At 41.1% G+C, this 19875-nt stretch overlaps 1 protein-coding gene across 2 annotated transcripts in view; it reads left to right on the top strand.

The window, feature by feature from the left end:
• Positions 1-19875, top strand: part of fndc3ba (fibronectin type III domain containing 3Ba) — a 122130-nt gene that overhangs the window by 20161 nt on the left and 82094 nt on the right. For both annotated transcript variants that reach the window (XM_088087695.1, XM_042500169.2), the window contains exons 2-3: positions 13225-13370; positions 17085-17160. In XM_088087695.1, the coding sequence (XP_087943821.1) occupies positions 13254-13370; positions 17085-17160 (193 nt within the window). In that variant the 5' untranslated portion in view covers positions 13225-13253. The remainder of the gene's footprint in view (positions 1-13224; positions 13371-17084; positions 17161-19875) is intronic.

Below are 19875 nucleotides of genomic sequence, written 5' to 3'. Positions count from 1 at the left end.
GAGGGTGAGGGATGGACGGGGGGAGAAGTGCTGAGCCTGTCGTTTACTAGGCTGAGTCCTGACTTGTCGGCGCTCAGGCTGCACACAATGATCTGCAGAATGCCTGGCATTCAGAGGAAACAGGAAAAAAAGGAGACGAAGGGGAAGACAGAGAAAATAAAAGAGAAAGAATAGTTCCATGAAAGGAGTAATCCAGGAAACAAAATAATACACAGTGATGCTTTTATGCCACCTAATCTGGGATTAATTAAATGCAGCATGACGGGTTCAAGATTTCATCAAGATTAGGGGTGTTCCTGTATTTCCTAGCACTCACTGCAGATTGTTAAGAGCTCCTCATCTGCCTTGAGTTATGTGCAAGATGCAGGCAACCGACCGCAGTATAACCTTGGAGACTCATTTGCATTCTGTAAAAGTGGAGAAATGCTCGTTCATGCAGGGAATGTGGGACGTGGCAATGACAAAACTTTCAAAACTGCAACCTTGTTGAGATAAGAAGAGCAGCAACACAGAGTTTGGAGAAAAAAGCCTGTGAAGAGGAAGTACTGCTAGTTTGAATCCCACACTGTTAAGGAGAAAATCCTATGTTTGATATTATGTTTGCATAGATGTGTTCGTCCTTTGCAGATATTCATGGTTTGGCAGGTCTGCCAAGTGATGCAACAGATCGTTGTGCACCCAGACAAACACAAGTTCACTTTGTTATTGCAGAGGTATCCTTGAGAACGAGTTCACTGTAGCTTTGCCAGCTAAATGTGCAATAAACTTTCATAATGGCGATGTTACCTTCAAGAGAACATATTTTTCAAAGTTCTTTAACTCTACCTTGAAGAATCGAGTTGTGAAGTGTTTTTATCCAGAATTCATGACATGATTGATTGATTGATGCTGCAGGGAGACATGGTTTCTCTGTGTGTTTTGTGGCATTGAGGTAAAATGATTAAAAGTTTTGAAAGAGAACTCTTAAAAGCAAATTGAAAGCCATCAGCAGCAGCTGGTTGGTTGAGGCTTTCGGTCACCATTAGATGTGGTGCCTTCAGGTGCTGGATCTCATCTGTTTGGGGGGAAGAAGGTGCTCTAAAGGCATCAGTTCAGGGAGTTTGCAGAGGAGCTTGTTCATACATGGTTTGCAAGTGTGCATGTGCTTGTATGTGTCCGTTGCATTCCACCCCACCCGTTCTGAGTTCTTCTTCGTGGATGACATATCATTACCGCAATTACAGGGCAGGAGGACTCCAACCATAGATGCACACACACACATAGAGGCGTGCACAAATGTATGCACACACATATGCAAGCCAAATGCATGAAGGCAAATTGAAGAACAAGATGAATTTTGCTTCAGACACTTTGCCTCTGTCCTTCTCTTCCAGCCTCCCAATGCACACCCTCTCTCACTCTCTCTCTCTCACACACACACACACACACACATAGAGTCTGCATATGTGCAGAAAGCTGCCAGCCGACGTGGGAACCCGAAGAGGTTCCATCTTTTATAAATCCCCTCTCTGTCTTTCCCAAATGTGTGTGTGTGTGTGTGTGTGTGTGTGTGTGTGTTCACGCTCCCCTCAGAGTAAGCACAAGCACAGCATTCCTCTTTGCCTTCCTCTCCACCCTTCTTTCCCTCCCCCCTCCCTCCTTCTCCTCTACATCTCCCCCTTCTCCACCCCACCTCTCTCTCTCTCTCTCTCTCTCTCTCTTCTGGTAAAAAGGTACTCACTCAATCTGTGTGTGTGTGTGTGTGTGTGTGTGTGTGTGTATTAGAAAGAGAGTGAGTGAGAACGAGAGAGCAGGTCTCTCTTACACTGAATACCTTTTGTAAAAGGAGCTGGGGTTGAATGGGAGTGGTGTTGGTGGCAGTTTCCCACCATATTTAGAAGCTACCCCCGTCCCTCTTTCTTCCAACACACACACACACACACACACACACACACACACACACACACACACACACACACACACACACACACACCAACGTGCCTGTGTGCGTGCACATTAAATGCCAGCACAGATTAAAGTTGTCAGTTGATAAGATGGGTTTTAAAAGGACTTGGATCAATCCCAGTCATGTTTGGCATAAACTGTGTTTGTGTGCATGTGTATTTTGTGTGTGTGTGTGTGTGTGTGTGTGCTGCAGTGAATAGATAGCCATTCAGTTCTGAGTGCTGACACCTGAGAGCATTCCTTGCTGCTTAACACACCCAGAATGAGGAAGAGGATCCCTACACCTACTGTGTGTCTCCCATTCTCTCCCCGTTATCTATCTCCTTCTGTGTTGCTACATTTACATGCACATTACAAATCAGGTACACTAATGTTTGTTTAAAGCTCATAGCTGTGTGTAATATACTGTGCCAATACAGAAAACACATGTATGACGACTGGTCTCGCTGTCAGCCCATGTATATGTGTCATATTAACACGAGACAGCTGCTCTGGGTTCATCTCTCACACTCATGACTGTACAGAGAATGACATTACCAAGTATTGAATCAAGTTCAGTTTCAGTTTCAGTTCTCTCTCGTTTCTCTATTTTTGGTGTTTTCTCCCCCTTTTTCAGTTTCCATCTTCTTCTCCCGTTTGTACCTCTGTAATCTCCTGCCTTTCTGTTTCCTCTGTTTTCTTTATTCGCTCTAATTAACCTCTTTGCCACCAGAAAAACTCCAGGAACTCGATGAACAAATCTGGGGCATTTACAGAAGTTTGTTTTTTTTGTTTTGCCTTAGTAGCTGTGAATATTAGTATCAGTTGATGGGGGAATTAAGTCAAGTCAAGTGAGGTTGTTTTATAGAGCACTTTTAAAACCAATGACAATTGTACCAAGAGCTTCAGAAATAAGGTTGTTACAGTATTAGATTTTACTCATAAATTAGAAAATATAAGTAAATTGAAATATAAAATATCTTGATAAAACACAAAAACAGCCATGCACAAACAACAAATAGAAGGCATGAAAACATAAATAATATAAATGCATGGTCAAGCATGTCATCATTCATCAACATAATTAAACAGCTAAAGAACAGAGATGGGCTTTAAACGAATTAATGGAAGGAGAAGATCTAATTATTTGTGGCAGACTACAGTTAAGGGCCAGCAAGCAAAATGCTTAATTGCCTGTGGTTTTTATCTGGGAGCGTGAAATGGAGAGCACTGATTGGTCACCAGATCTTAAAGGTTGGGAGGAGGAATTGTGGGATGACCAGTTCATAAATGTACTCAGGTGTCAGTCCTTGCAGTCCCTTAAAAATACATAAAAGAACGTTAAAGTCCATCAAAATCAGCAGCAGTTTTTTAAAGATACCTCCTTGCTTCTCTGTTTTTTGATCACATGGTTGCTTGTATTTAAAAATGGTGGTTATGTAAGATTCTTGCAAAGCTTCTGCATGAGCAGTCAGCAAAGTTCAGCAGTCCAAACTCCGCCCCAGTATTTTGCAGCCCAATGAAAACTAGTACCTTGGTTGCAGGGCAGTTTTTTTGTGGTAGGAATCAAGAAACCAAAATCAGAACCAGCACAAGTTCCTGAACAAGTTCCCAAGTTCCTGGAAAAGTTGATGTCCTGGATAAAAAGAAATAGACTCTGTCTTTCTCTGTGTTAGAGGATTTTAGTATGGTGTGGAGCTGGTTATGGTGTCTGTGCTAAGGACAGGAAACAGTGGTGTCTTTTGGTGAACTCACTGACCCAGTCTTTTGGTCGAACATGGCTTCTTGTTGAGCCATGTTTGTTTTAACTGAGATGTAAAGCTCTGACCTAATATGTTTCTCTGTTCTGTATATCCGTGTGTTTATATATGTCTGTTTGATATCAACACAAGCATAGTTCCTCGACAGCATATTAATCTCCTGTAATTTCTCCAAATAATAGAACAACGCTCGACAAAGATAACAGAAACAGTTGATACAGTCATGTAATTACAGTAAATTTGCAATAAAACACGTCACATTTCATACCATCGCCGTTTGCTCATGTAAACTGCGGACAATGTTTCGAAGAATCAGGTCTGGAAATTGTCCAGTTTCCTTTTTCAAACATGCAACACACAACAGAGGATTGTCTGTGTCTGGAGGGTTCCCACTTACTGAGAATCAGGGCTAAGCAATATTTTGTTTTTAATATTGTGATATGCAGCCCGAGTGTTGTCTTTTCCTGATTTTAAAGGCTGCCTTACAGTAAAGTGATTACCAGACTATTCTAGCTGTTCTATTATATTATATCCACATTATGCGTAATTATTTATCAAAAATCTCTTTTGTCAGAGCACCAATAGTCCACTCTACAATATCATCACAATATCGTTATCGAGGTATTTGGTGAAAAATATTGTGATCATTGATTTTCTCCATACTGCCCAGCCCAATAGGAAGTGCACGGTTTAGGCGAAGGGTGGCATCTGGGTCGAGTGTGCGGGAGGCAGGTTATGACACAGATTAAAACATGTTGTAATTTGGGCATAAACAACAGAGTCTCTCTTGCTGGTCCTTCAATTTGTGAGCCAGTTTGGTCCTCACGCCAGTTGGACATTTTTGTTGCTATCGTCCTAAAAATGAGCCTTCCTTTTATACGCAGATGTTTGTTTCCTCCTGGTCATAAATGCGCCAGTCACTTACGGTGAATTCTCGGAACAGTTACCTGCTCTATTCACACATGGGCTCAATCAAACATGACACAGACTTTGCAGGAGGGGGCTGGCAGGGTAAAGTCTGTTAAATGTCCGATCCAACTGATTCGGACACATACAGCTCCTCAGGGTAATCTCTAGATAATTTCAGGTTTGCAGTGCTTGTGTGAAAGGACTCGTGTTTACCATTCAACCAGACAAAAGAGAGGCTTCAAACGTTACATTGATAAAAAAGCACTATGTTGCCTGTTTGGACCTCAGAGAAACATGTCCCTCCAAAAAAAAAAAAAAAAAAAAAATGCTTTCACTGACTTTTGTTACAGATTAGGTCTGTGTGGCTCTCAAAGTTCAAACTGCTCTCTGTCTGACTTTTATAGATTTCCATCACCCCTTCTGCCTGTCCTTCGATTACAGTGCTTTGGTTGGGACAGCAGGATTACATCTGAAATCAATGCTTATCTCTTTTTGTGACACATTCACTTCTGAAAAGGACTTGTCACATCAGTCACATGTGAATCATTCTTTAAAAAACACTGACCCAAAGCTAAACCACAAGCACATTTTAGAATTGATCAGAAGAGTATACCAAAGATTACACATGCAGGAGCAAAGTTTCCAACAAGTTTATGAGCCTGATGATTGGAGATGAATTTGAAATTGTGGAATAATTAGGATTCTTATTCATATCTAAATGTGCTGAAAGTGTAGAGGAGTTTGAATAATGTAATGAGCAGCCCTCTTGGCCCTGAAGGCAAACTACGAGGGGGAGCTTCAAGGCTGCTTTGCTTATGGAAATTGAACTTTACTGAACAAAATTACTCAGTCTATAATAAGTCCTATGAATATGTATGACAGACTAAAAAACATAGGCTTTAAATCCAAATTAGATAATGCTATTGACATATTTTGGTTCAAAGTTTAAAGCTTTTAAACATGTTTAATACTCCCAAACATGAACATTTTTTTCTAGCTGACAACTTCTTCCTGTCATTATCGGCCAAGGAAAAGTACAAACTAAGAGTCAGACACACTGATTCATTGCACTGCGTGACGAACACCAGGATATGACTGACTTTGATCTCCCCTGGTGCAAGACTTTAAAGGCAGCAGTCGACTTGTGCTAGTAGAAGAAATACATGTATGGTCAATTAGCTCACCTGTGGCTTAGTTCACTGTGCTGCTAGAAAAAACCCATGCTGTCACAATGTTTTATTTTCCTTACATCATCAATGACATCTCTGTGGTTTGAAGAAGAAGAAGTGAACCTGTGATCAGTTTCATGCTATCTTTGTTTTAATGAATAATTAAAGCACAAGTAAAGCACATGGCATAAATTGTATTGTTTAGTCATTTTTGCTAATTTTAGCAAAACACAAATATAGTCTTGGATGTTTAATATGTATATTAATGATCCAGGACTATTTTTTAAGGCCAAATGCAATTGAAAAAAGATTTTGGCTGTTGTACAAATGTGTGAGTAGCCCCTTTTTGGGTTTGACGTGGGGGACATTTAACACAACGTAGGCCTATAGTGTGACATATAACATATGCGTTGTCAGCACATTCTGATCAATAACTGTGGCATAACATGGCAACAACAATTATTTACTTCACCTGTTATATGATATCATCTTTTGCTTTGAGTATAAGGACTCTTGGACATACTAGTTTTCCCAATTTGCAGACATTTTTGGCCATTGTTCTTCGTTTTTGAGTTAGTTACTAACTGCTAACAGCTACTTTTTAAGTGAATCACATGCATTATACATTGTCAAAATGTTACACCCATGCCACCCTGAATCCCGCACTGCCAGCTGTCCTGTTTATACAGACATCATTTCAGTGGCATTACTACCTCCAATGCCACTTTAAAGGCGAGACAACTCTGTCTGTCATGTCATGCCCATATATCTGTGTCATAATGGCATGAAATTCCCACCTTTAAAAGGCAGTGCAAAACAGGGCAATGAGATCAGGGAGCTCCTTACCCTCTGAGCTGAAGACGATGTCACATAACAGAGACGGTAAATGATTGTCATTGCCATATTATGCCATTGTTATTGTGTAGAAAGTGCTTGTAATGCATATGTTATATGTCATACTAGAGGCTGCCGCTTTTGTGTTACACGTCACACCTTCATGCCTTTTCTGCTTTTCCAATGCCGGTTTAGTATGTTTTCACCCTCTCCTGTTAATGCATAGCACAACCCTCAGTGGTCAGGGTTAGGGCAACATAGCACATGGGGTGTGATATGATGCTGCCGTAGTTTGGTTCTGTGTAAAAATGCAAAGGCAACGCAAAGAAGGTATTTCATAAAGGCCCTATAGTGGGATCTCTGTGTAAAAAGGGCTTGTATGTTTTTCGGCTGGTAGGGAGAGAGGTGTGAAGCAACTGACTGGAAGTAAGTCAGACAGTCTGTTAGGTGGTTGTGAATATCCATTATGCTTCATCAGGATGGACAAACTGGAGTCATTGGGCGTGTGTGTGTCTGTGTGTGTGTGTGTGTGAATGATGAATGACTGTATGAGTAATGACTGTGGTGTTATGAGGTCAGAGCTGCCCCTGAACGTCTAGGGCTTCTGTGTGTGTGTGTGTGTGTGTGTGTGTGTGTGTGTGTGTGTGTGTGTGTGTGTGTGCGAGTGTGTGTTACATCTTGGTGTGTGTTTTACTCTATGCATCTTTTATGTCAAAGAGGCAGTTTCCATGCTTACACAGGGCTTTCTGTCTAATGACACAGACACGTGTACATGCACACTCATGCTCCTTCACACAGATACACACACAAACATTCATACACCCGGGACAAGCGGGTGATTGTTTTCTGGATTCAACATGGAATTTTTCAATTTAACATTTTATCCCTGCTGGGAATCGACACCTTATTCCTCCCACATTCCACAGGGGAACGGAAACCATTGTGTGTGTGTGTGTGTGTGTGTGTGTGTGTGTGTGTGTGTGTGTGTGTGTGTGTGTGTGTGTGCGCGCGCGCATGCATGTGCGTGTGTCTGTGCATGGTGATGTCTGAGGCTATCAACAGCAGGATCCATCTGGTAATGATTCCACCGGAAAACAAAGGTCATTATTCATTCATTGATACATTAAATTTCCAGATATGTGCATTATATCCTGTAGGAAACAGCTGCAGAACACAAAGTGCATCTACATTTTTTCCTACATTTAACTCGCAACATTACTCACTGTTACAAGGCAGATAGTCACAAAATCAGACATCAGTAGACGAATGGATAATCAGTCTTTTTAAAAACTTGCTTCTGCACTGTGCAATTTTACACATCAGTTGCTCCAAATTGCAGTGAAAGGTTAAGTGTTTAAATTTAGAAGATGCCATTGCCAAGAAATTATATAACAAGTTGTCAGTAAGCTGAACACAACACATTCTGTTTATCTACCAGACTGCTCTATGATTGCTTTAAAGAGGTAATTTGACATTTTGGAACTTGTTCAAGAGTTAGATGGGAAGATCGATACCAGTCTGTCTAGTAAACTGCAGCCAGTAGAGGGTTAGCTTAGCATAAAGACTGGAAGCATTCTATCTTTGAAGAAAGTTAAGATATAGGCTACATCCACACCAGGGCTGTACTTGACTCAAAACTATGCCAGTTGAATCATATTTGGCAGTTTAATATGAATATTTGACATTTCGTTTTGTTGTCCATGCAAAGTTTTTAAGTTTAAACTGATTCAGCAGGACGTTCAGTGTGACAGCGGCATTCATGTCATATAGTAAACAAGGTAACGGCACTAAAGGCTGATTGCAAATATGTAACTTTTTTTGTCAACACTAGATATCAAACAAGAGCCAGAGACTGTATTGTATTTACTTGCTGTTAATTAACCACTTCTTCACCTTACAGTGCGCCCCCTCGCTCTCTCCCTCTGTGCCACTGCCTGCATGTCCGCAGCTGCAAAGAGTAGCATAGAAGTCAAGAGCAATCACTCCGCAGCAAAATCTGGGGACCAAAATGTCCCCATAAGTACACTGCACAGAAAAAAGTGACTGCTTGACTTGAAGGAATTTCAGTCAACTATAGGTTTCCGACTGATGTTTCGAGCCTCCGATTTTCAAGGGGCAGCCCCAGTCCACACTAATATGTTTTCATTTTAAACCCCCTGACTATAGCTGCATTTATGCTGAGCATCCACAATACTCCTGAGTTTTGGAAAATCTAAAATAGAGACCTTTCTTAACAACCAACCGCGGAGTGGACAATCTGCCTCTTGTTTACACAGGTTTGCACATGCCTAGTGTACATGAATGATCATGGGATGTGTGTTTTCAGGCATGTTAGTATGGATGAAGATTACCCCTAAAACAATGCTAAAATGTTTGGGTGTGAGGAGATAATTTCCATTTTAAAATGCAAACATATTAGTGTGAATGTAGTCATAGTATGACACATAACCTCCCTTGCAAGATGAGCTAAAATGCATCAATTTGTGAGCTTTAGATGTACCGGTTGGCAAATGTTGTCTCCAGACAGTGACTGGCTGTTTCCAATGTTTCCATTCTTTATGCTAAGGAAAGCTAACCCTCCTCTGGCTCTTACTTCATATTTGATCTGCAGACATCTTCTCAGCTCAGTATCGGCATGAAAGTGAGCGAGTGCATTTCCCAACGTGTTTATCTGTTTCTCTCTCTCTAATATGGATGAACTGACCCTTAGAAAATGGAACTAACAACAGACCACAACTTACTTTGTAGACAATTTTGCTTTCAGACACATTAATGATAGCTCTTATTCTATTGCTTTTATTTTTCGGTGGTTTATAGAAAATGGCTTTTCCAGTTGAAATTCCTCGCTTCCTGTATGCAGAAAAGCTTTCCTGTTGATAACACTGCCCAACACTAGAAATCATTTTGTGATATCAGACAAAACTCAGTCTGACACTGCCTTGACTCTGACTGGTTTTCATGGGGAGGGGGATTCAATTTTCCCCAACCTATCACTAGAGACCAACATATCCGCCTTAATTTAATGTCATTTTAAGTCAACACTTGCATGAAGCCATGCCACCATACTGGTCTTGCTGGAGTTTTAAGAGCAGAGCGGTTTTAGTTCCAGATTTTGCTACGGAGTGAGTGATCTTGACTATACTACATTATTGCTGCTGTTACACTGAGACTAAACATTGTGCTGTGCTTGTTCAAACTTTAGAACTTTGCTTGGAAAACAAAGAAAATCTTTGAATATTCATATCGATCAGTGCACCACTTGAGAGTGGCCTTAGTATCATATGACACTCATTGGCTAATGATTTGCTTCCAGGGGTGCCCATTGCATCTGTTGATCATCAACTGAGAAACTGCTGTTTCATGTCACGGCGCCAGATGAATCCTCAATTCTTTGGAGTGAACTGACTCACAAGTCTGGACCCCAGCAACAGAATTCCTTGAACATCATTCAAGGAGCGTACATCGTCTGAATCTCATTCCTGCTTGTTATTCAAGCTGATGAGTATTCATGAGTACAAAGATATAATGAATTTCTGCAGGAAATGAGGGGTTATTTTAAGATCACAGGGTTATTGGACGAGATGTCTCGGACTTCTCCTTTTCATTCGCTCTCCGTTTATCATAGAAGCCGGTCCTTCATTTACTCATTCCCTCTCTCTTCCTCTCTCCTTTCTTCTCTGTCTCGCTCTCCTCTTTTTCCTGGCAGACTTGAGAGTGGTGTTACCATCTGTCTGTGATGTGTCCTGGACGCAACTCTTCAGTGTGTGTGTGAGTGCGTGCATGCATGCGTGTATTCAAGGCAGGATGGCCAGGCTGAGCTGGGAACGGGGCTCAGATGGAGTTAAGAGGGAGAATTTAAGTCAGAGGAAGAAAAAAATCAAGGTCTCAAAGAGTCAGAAAGGCAAGACGGACACAGAGAGTGATGTGTGTGTTTATGTTGCCACAGCATGGGCCACAGCTGTGTGATCCAGTAACCCTTTGAAAGACCTCGTCAGTGCTAGAGGACGACCAGCTGAAAGAAAAGACACACAATGACACACAGCTGTTTTCAGAGGAATGCAGTGTGTTAGTATGTGCACATTAACTGCACATGTATGTCAGACATGGATATATTTCTTAACTGTATGAAAAGCAAATCCCTAATGCATATGCTCATGTCTGCTAATAGCAGCTTACAGCTATTAGTCAGTAGCTCTTTAGCAGTGATTTCACTCACCAGCGTTGTATTGAAACACCTACTATGTCATTCAGCAATCTACCTCTGGCCATAAATCTCTGTGTGTTTGCGTATGTGTGCATATGTACAGTATGTGTTTGCTTTCGGGAACATTTTGGCTTAAGTTTTTTTGCGTATCTGTTTTATATGTGTGTGTGTGTTCTCCCAGGAGAGGGCATATACAGCATATCACAGCTGACGCAAGCGTATCGGAACGTCAGCGGTTTTTGCTGTGTGTTTTCGTAAGCACATACAGTATGACTGATAAATTTTGGGTTAGCAGCTTGGTTAAACCCCAATCAGGACCATGTGCACGGCTGCCACACGTCTATTTTTTTGGTTCTTGCCCTATAGCCAATTAGGTGAAACCATGTCATTTTCCACTTAAGATGAATGGCCTCGCTTGTTTTTTTTGTTTTTTTTTTCTCATAATTATGCTTTTTGGTTGTACTGCTATTATTATGCAAGCAGAGAAACCATATACAGATTTAGCTCTCTGGGTTAGTCTCCAAAAAGAGCAGCATCTCCATTGACCCCAAAAGGCCTCGGAAGACGTCCTTTTCTTGCTATGTTTATATCTGCTGTGTGCTGCGTTAACAAAGCTAACAGCAGGTGCAGTAATCCCCATTCACCTATCAAACTAAGACTCTATTCATCCAATGTTTCTCTTTTTCAATAATCCTCCAAACAGGATATTCACTGTGATCCCTCCTGTATTTTACAAGACTATTGTTGATGATGAGGTGCTTTGAATTAGTCTCTCACTCTCATCTCTGTTTTCCGCTGTCTCTTTCATCTTTTTTCTTTTATATTGACATGATGTGACTTGTTGTATTTTACCAAAGCAGCTATGCCTTTACAAAGCCAGTATAAGAGGAAAAGACAGCACATTAGGAAATGCCATGTCCTCTATCTCTTCCTATTTTCTGTTCTCTTGTACATTACACAAGGTTATCATTCTTCCCTTTGTTGACTAGACCAATTATCTATCTTTCTCATTGTTCGCCTTTCCTAGATTAAACCTTTTTGGATCCCCTCATTGTAGCCTATTCTTGTATGTGTAATGCCAGTGTTCGTAAAGTTATCTGCCATGTTTCACATACACCTCTGTTATTAGAAAGACATCTTGGATTTGATCCAGGTTCTTATCTGAATTGGAATGGAAACCACATAGCTACAGTAAACCAAATGGAAACAGACAAATTTAATAAAAGTTCCTTGACTATGCAAAGAGGTTTTCACGGTCACATGAAGTGGAAAACTGTTTTGTTGATGGGGAAAATGCACAATAAACATTACTGGAAACACACTGGATGGCTGAACTAAATCAGGTTTGGCATCATTGGCCTCATATTTCATTGTACAGCAGTTGAAGGAATAGTTTTGTAAAATGCACTAATTTGCTTTCTTGCTGAGAGTTAGCTTGGTGATTGACTATAGACTATGAAAATAATAGATGTAGCTATCATGACTTCACCCATTGGTTTATGGACGTCTTTTTTGAAGCCTTTGGCATTTCGATAATCGCCATCTTGGGTTTTTGGAGCCAGACCATATTTGGGCAAGAGGCTGGAGCCAAGGTGAAGTGAGGGGGTTATCTGACTGAGAAGCTGAGTACTCCACCTGCAGACTGTCACTCTGAGTGGACACTACTTGGGGTTATGGTAAGAGTGACAGGATAAGCCAATCAAAGCCAGAGTTGGGCAGAGAAAGGTGGATCATGCCTTTGTTACCCTAGGAAACTCTAATTCACGTTTAGGAAGGAGGTGTGTTCAGATTGAAAGGTGACACTGATGTGGCATGGAAATTTCAAAATATAAGTATGTCCCAAAGATGACAGTATGCATTTATGTTTTCATTTTGCATAACTAATATTGGATCATTGGTCACTGAATCAATATATTCACCCAGATCAATGTATTGTTACACCCCTAATGTAGGCAGAGCTATGCTAAGTTAGCCTAATTGGCTCTTGCTGCATCAAACTTCTGGTTAAAGTTTTGGTGAGAAAGTAAACATATTTCTCAGAATGTCAAACAAATTTAAAAAAAAAAAAAGGGGGGACATATTGGAATTTAAATTCTGTCCAGCATTATCAAATGTTGTGCCCTTTATTGGTTATACATAGGCTATATACAGGCATATTTTATACCTTTGGATGAAAGTTTGAAATATGGCCAACTGCTGCAGATAGTTAAGATCATGCTTCCCTTATTTCTTATAGTAGACATTTTTTAAGTGTTGGAATCTTTAAAGCAGTACTGGGAAAAACCTAATCTGGTTTTCGCTTTCTATGTCAAAAATAGATTCAGGTCCCTTTTTTGGTCACTATACGTGTGTGTCTGTTAATAACATAACAGTACTGACGTGCACTGTTCCACTTTTTTTTCTCTTTCTCTCTGTACTTTCTCAGGTAGGGCAGTTCAGTGAATTTCTCCATGAATGTACGTCACAATGATGATGACAGACCAGATTCCACTGGACTTGGCTCCGCCCCCCCTCCTGAACGGGGAGGTCCCTCTCATGCCTCACATGGTTAACGGTGACGCAGCGCAGCAGGTAAACACTCATGCAGATTCACACATACACGTCTGTCATTTGCATGCAGAATGAACACACAAATGCATCCACCTCCTTTCAACATACCTGTGTTGCCATACACGCACACACGGACCAGATGCATGCAAGAATACACATCTAAACAGTCGTGCAAGCGCTTCTCTTTGTTATCATTTCATCACGTGTTGCTGCCACAGGTAATGAACAGTTGCCAGGCTGTTACAGTAAAGGGTTTGTCATGTAACAGGAACAAGAATAGACAGACGCATGCAGGCGCACACACTGGCATCATTCAGTCCGAGGGACGTTACTTTACGCAGCGTATAACTGGCTCCATTGATGGATCCCAGGCCTTAGCTTAAATTACTGTGGAAAAAGATTCTACCGCGTCTCTTAGGCTGACTGATCTTATCAGATGCTGCAGAGCCAACTGGATCACCTTCAAAGAGCAAAAACCCCACCCGAGCTCTGCACAGGCGAGAGGAAGTGATCGATGTAATTAAAAGCATCACAGTTAATTGACCTGGGTCTTATCCTGCTGTCACAGATACATTTTAACACCGTGTGCTTTCGGTTGATGACATGATGATGTTTATGCATCGTCCCCGGTTTGTTCCCCCACAGCCCAGAGGAAGCATGGTGGGAGTGTTTTGGCTGCGAGACATAACAGTTAGGGAGGGTTTTGGCTGTAACACACAGCAGTTAGGGAGCTCTTTTTATTGTAACACCCTGCAGTTTAAACTTGGTTCCCAGTGTGGAATCAGGGATCTAGACCGATGATTATATAGATTTGACTCTGCTGCATGCATGTGTCCATGTTTGTGTGTATTTGTTTGTTTCTTGGTCTGTCATACACCGTGTGTGTTTTTTTTTAGCCTTTTTTGGTAGTTTGCGTGGGCACCAAGTGTCTGTGTTGAGTCTGAGCACATACTTGTGTGTTTGTGTTTGTCTGCTTTTTGTCTATCAGCTTTCCTGTCTGTCTATCTGTGTCTACCTGCCTACACCTGTCTATGTGTGTTTATCTGTGTCTGTGTTTAATCGGTGCATGCAGGCAAAGACATCAGATACACTGTTACAGTGTAAGAGCATATCATTCTACAATATTTCATGTGGTTGTTATGTTGAAATAGAAAGGTAACTGTAACTCAGTGGGATTTCTCATTGAGGGTTTCTTTCATTTTCCTTTCTGCAAAAGTAAAACATGTTCCGGGAGGTTTACTATCCGCATACTAACGGGAGTTAGTGTCTACTTACATTACTTGCTATTGGAATTTGAACCTTTTATGAATTAAAATAATACACAGATTTGTTAGTATTCAGACAATATGAACGGTTTTCTCCCTGTACATAATTGAGTTGAGCGTGTTGAATTGTTATCAAATTCATCATCGTTTCTTTCATCGTATGTGTTTCTCTACCTTTTATTTTCCAATCTAAAAAATGTTTCCAACATTCTCACATCTAGCAACTGGATTGGCAAGGTAGTTGGTGACATTAAATTTGTGGCAGATTAGGCATTTGGAAAATAGTTTGTGTTAAGAAACCAGAAATATTATAATAATATTCAAAATTATTTTGTGGACAAATTAAGTGAACTGTATACCTGGGTTTTCAGATAAACTTTGAATTTTTTACAACATCACTTTGGCTATTTATCAAATATGCCTCCCAAAACTCAGGGTTATTGTTGACACACTTTTCCATAAATTGTGGTCAAAGTTGAGTTATGTTAATGTTGCATATGTTGAGACTGCAGGCCAAAGTGTCCCAAATTATTATTATTTTTTTGTTGTTGCTCATTTGTGAGCCAGATTGGATTTCTTTTTCATTACTGTGAAAAACACAAACCACTTTGAATCTCATCTTTTCAATCATTATTTCGACCACTTTATGTGATCCCAAATCAGATACATGTCTGAGGTTTTTGCTACGTGGCCTGAGTCTGAACAGTCATGTCAGAGTTCATGCGACTTAACGTCACTCAAGAATGACATTCATCACAATCTTGCTCTGTCAGAAGTCACTTGGTTTATGTGAAGCCATTCGTGTCACGATCCCACCACTCCTGGCTCTGATTCATCCACTCACACCACCATGCGGAAGTAGCAGCCATCGCTCCACAAAAAGCTATAATTAAAAATTTGGCTCTCTTTCACCTCATACTTGTCCTTGTTATCATCTGCTAATGAATCTGCTGGCTTCCACTGCACATCAATGTATTACTGAAACCGTATACGCTGGCTTCAGTGGCCTCCACGCTGCGTGTGACAGCTTTCGTATTGTTCTTTTGTGCACGGGGTCAGTTCAGCATATGAGCAGCTTACACTGAAATCTGATTTTGGCCACATTTAAAAAATAATGTGAACAGTCAAACAAAAAATGGGGTTTGAATAATGAAACCAAATTGAGCGCTAAGGTTCGCATGACCTGGAACAGCTTTTAACTGCTGCCTGGAGACGTCGACAAAATAAAAGTGATCCTCAACTAGAAAAAAAAAAATATTGATAGCCTAGCCAAAGAGGGTTTTTGGAAAAAAACACCCAGCCAGTCAGATGTTTTATGCTGTTGAATCAAAATATAGAAGTAGTTAAACTTAAAAATATGGTTTTTGCATATTTTTAAAGTAAGAGACATTCTTTTGTCAGTTTGTCTTTATTCTAACTTCTAAATTAAATTATGTGAGTGTATTTAACTATAAGCCTCAGCTCATCATTCTATTGAAACATAACAAATATGCCATATGACTGTTTTACACATACTACAATGTTGGCTTTTGTAAGTTTATACATAACACATGCATATATACGCATCACTCCTCACACACCCACCCACATGGTTTGAAATGGGGGTTTTCTCAGTCCTTGGGAAACATGGGTCGCCCTGTACTATGCTGGGGTTCCCATAGCAACAGCAGCCGCTGCAGCAGACAGAGCAGGAAGTGTGTGTGTGCGTGTGTGTGTGTGTGTCTGAGGGAGAGGAGCAGGTTAGCGCTGAGATGGGAGAGCATGCAGACACTACAGGAGGAACGCAGGATATGAGGATTTTACAACGGCACACCTGTAGAGCATAGACGGGGCTGTGCTCGCGTGTGCATGCATGTGTGCCTGAATACATGTGTGTGTAATGGAGGGTCACCTGTTTCATGTCTACAGCCATGTGTACACTCTCAACAATCTGTATGCGGAGAATATGACGGTAAGGTGCATGCACACTCCCTTCCGGCATATTCAGCAGAAACACTGGGGAATCAAAACTGTGTCACATCCTCCGGCTTCATTTGTGTGTGTTCACCTGTCTGTGTGTTTAAATTGTGATAAATGCATCCGTTAGTGTGTGTAATATTTGTGTGCACTGGTTTTAGTGGTTTCCTGCCAGTCAGTGTGGTTTAAACAGAAAGGCTTTTCTCCCATCAGGGTGTGTGAGACAGCAGCATTGTCTCACCATTAGCTTATCTAACACCTCATTCATATGTGTGTGAACTCTGTGTCCGCCCTACTCTGGGATCCAGTGCTTATTGTGTGTTATGTCACATCTGCAAGCCTATTGGCTGCCCAGCAGAGAGTCTGTCCAGTTTTTGTGATTGTTGAAGATGGATGTATGTTTATGATTATACATGGCAGATTTTTTTTCCCTTGTTACCTTCTGATTTTAATCAGGTAATCTGATGTTTGCTTTTTAACTGTGTGGTTCTTTGTGTGTGTGTTGTTGGTACAGGTAATCCTGGTGCAGGTGAACCCGGGGGAGACGTTCACCATCCGGGCAGAGGACGGCTCACTGCAATGCATCCAGGGTGAGTCCCGTCCCATGCTGTATTATTATATTATCATATTAACATGTGGCCTGGTGGCTGCTCTGATGTGTGTCACTTTGACACTGAGTATTTCCCATAATTGTAATTATACGCTGGCTGCACATGCTTACAAGATGTATGATGTTTCAAAATGCAATTTAATTTTTTTACAAGAATGTAATATCTTTAAAAAAACAGCAAATCAACTTCACAATATTTCTAGAGCATAATGTGTGTTTTTTAAGTTATGTTTTTCTGTACCTCCATGGGAGCAATTGGGTTCTGTTTATTAGAGTTTTTATTTAAAAAATGGGGACTTTAAACTGGCTTAAAGAGACAGTTTATCCCAAAATCAAAAAAAACATATTTTTCATCTTACCTGTAGTGCTATTTGTTGGTCCAGATTGTTTTAATGTCAGTTGCAGAATGTTGGAGATATCGGCCGTAGAGTTGTTTGCCTTCTCCAATATAATGGAGCTAGATGGCACTTTGCTTGTGGTGCTAAAAAAATTACATTTGAAAAACTCAACAGCAAAGTCTCTTTACAGAAATCATGACCTGGTTACTCAAGATAATCCAGAGACCTTGTCAAGAACAGTTTCATGTAGGAACTATTTTCTCTCTACCAAACTACACCCATCAACTTTATCAATGTGCCGAGGGAAGTGTGCATCTTGTCATGAACAGGAGGCTCGTGACAGTGTGAGATGTAAATGTTAAGCTCATCCTCCTCGGCTGAGCTGTACCCTGAGGTGAGGTGAGCTAACAGTAGATGAACACTTCCTTTTGCATGGTGATACAGTCGGGGGGTGTAGTATGATAGAAAGAAAACAGGAGTAAGCGTGCATCTACTGCTCACTCACTAAGAACCACTAAGCTAGCTAACGTAACATGCTATTAATGTTTACATCTCTGTCAAAAGAACGATCCTCTAGCCCATGAGTAGATGCACACTTCCTTCTGCACAGTGATACAGTTTGCAGGTGTAGTTTGGTTCAAAAGAAAATAGTTCCTACATAGAACTGCTCACAACAAGGTCTGTGGATTATCTTGAGTAACATAAAAATCACGATTTCTGGAAGACACATCGCTGGTTGGATTTTATAAAAAAATGATTGACTGATTTTGGGGTGAACTGTCCCTGACACAGGGAATATCATTCTAGTTTTTCTTTACTGTGAGGTGATACAGGTGAAAGCATGAGTTCTTGGGAAGTTGAGGAGCTGACTCTTAAAATGAGAATGCTTTAACTTTCCACCAGCATATTATTGGATCAATCTTTCAACTGCATCACCACACAGCAGTATTGTGATGAAGCATTGGCTCTAAGTTTCTTCTTTCAAAACTGTACAAAAAATTTAAAATTATAAGCTGTAATATTCAAAGTGTTTGATTGACACTGGTGCACAAACTCAAGATTAGTGCTTTATTGTAGTCTTGCAGGAGAGCAGGCAATAATGCAGCACTAAGGGTGAGAAAAGTGAGGGGGAAATGCTCGCATCTATATTTGTTATCGCCAAATTAATAAATACAAGTTGAAAGCATCGTCAGTGACGGACTGGGACAGAGCGGGCAGCCATTGTCTCACTCTCCGGCTGCATCTGATATCAGTACATGAAAAGAGTGGAAATGTAAGCCACTTAGAGGCTCTTAAAAAGACGGAAGGAGGTGGCAGGAACACGGGGAATTCCCCAGCGCTTGTGGAATCGCGTCTCACTTTGATGATGTCAGCAGAGTAAGCTGTTGCTCAGAAAACGTTGAAAGGGCGCCTTTGTTTTCCTCTCAATCTCTCTCCAATCTGTCCATCTCTCACTTCTTCTCTCGCTCTTTCTTTGCCCTCTGTGAAGGTTTTCTTTGAGTGAGAGCACTTTTGGCTCAGATGCTGACGCCCCCCTCCTGCAACCCCTCCACCTCCACCACCCTACACACTATGTTGTAACTAATTACAGCCCGCCTCCTTTTCTCTGCCCGCCATGTAATTCAATTTTTCCCTGAAAATCAGAGGGATTGCCCTGGGCAGAGCTTAGAGACACAGATAATGCCAGATAGTAACAGTGCTTGATAGGATGGATGGATGTAAAGATGTGCAGATACAGTTGTCAAATAAATGTTCAGATATGGATCAATGAGTTGTGGAAAGATGGATGAAAACAGATGAAAGGATGGTTTCATGTGCACAGTGAATAGATTAATGGGACACTGATTTGCAAAAAGACACAGCATTGACGTAGTTGGGGTCTGGCGGTTGACTGTTTATTTGTGCGGGTGCACTTGCATGCAAAATTTAGCATCAGGCACAGTGTGTATCTGTGCTTTTTTGGGTGCCTTTTACTACAGTCAACGACAGTTAATTGGGCGGGTGGCTGGGGGCTCAGGGTCATGTTTGAATGCACATATTATTAATGTGGAGGGCCACACACACACTCTCTCTCGCTCTGTCTCTATCTGGAGGAGGTCACCGGGTTTAATGAGAGGTGGAGTGTGGCAGTGTGTTCTGAAGGCGAACTGAGTCGCTCTTTAGACAGAGACTTGGTGTGATTACTGAGACCTCAGAGCTCTGGGTTTTTTGCGCATGCTTGTGTGTGTGTGTTTGTGCTTATGTGCAAGTGTGTGTGACAGAGAGCAAGATTACAGAGACCTCAGGGCACAACCAGGGACCAGCTTTTATATAAAGTAACCTCTGTTTAGCTGCTGCACTGCGGTGCATGCATGCAA

The sequence above is a fragment of the Plectropomus leopardus genome, chromosome 14, assembly GCF_026936395.1.
Source record: "Plectropomus leopardus strain MGB_pleo_1.0 chromosome 14, ASM2693639v1, whole genome shotgun sequence".
NCBI classification, from domain to species: domain Eukaryota; kingdom Metazoa; phylum Chordata; class Actinopteri; order Perciformes; family Serranidae; genus Plectropomus; species Plectropomus leopardus.
The sequence above is the reverse complement of the archived record's forward strand: the minus strand, read 5'-3'. Positions and strand labels throughout refer to the sequence as shown.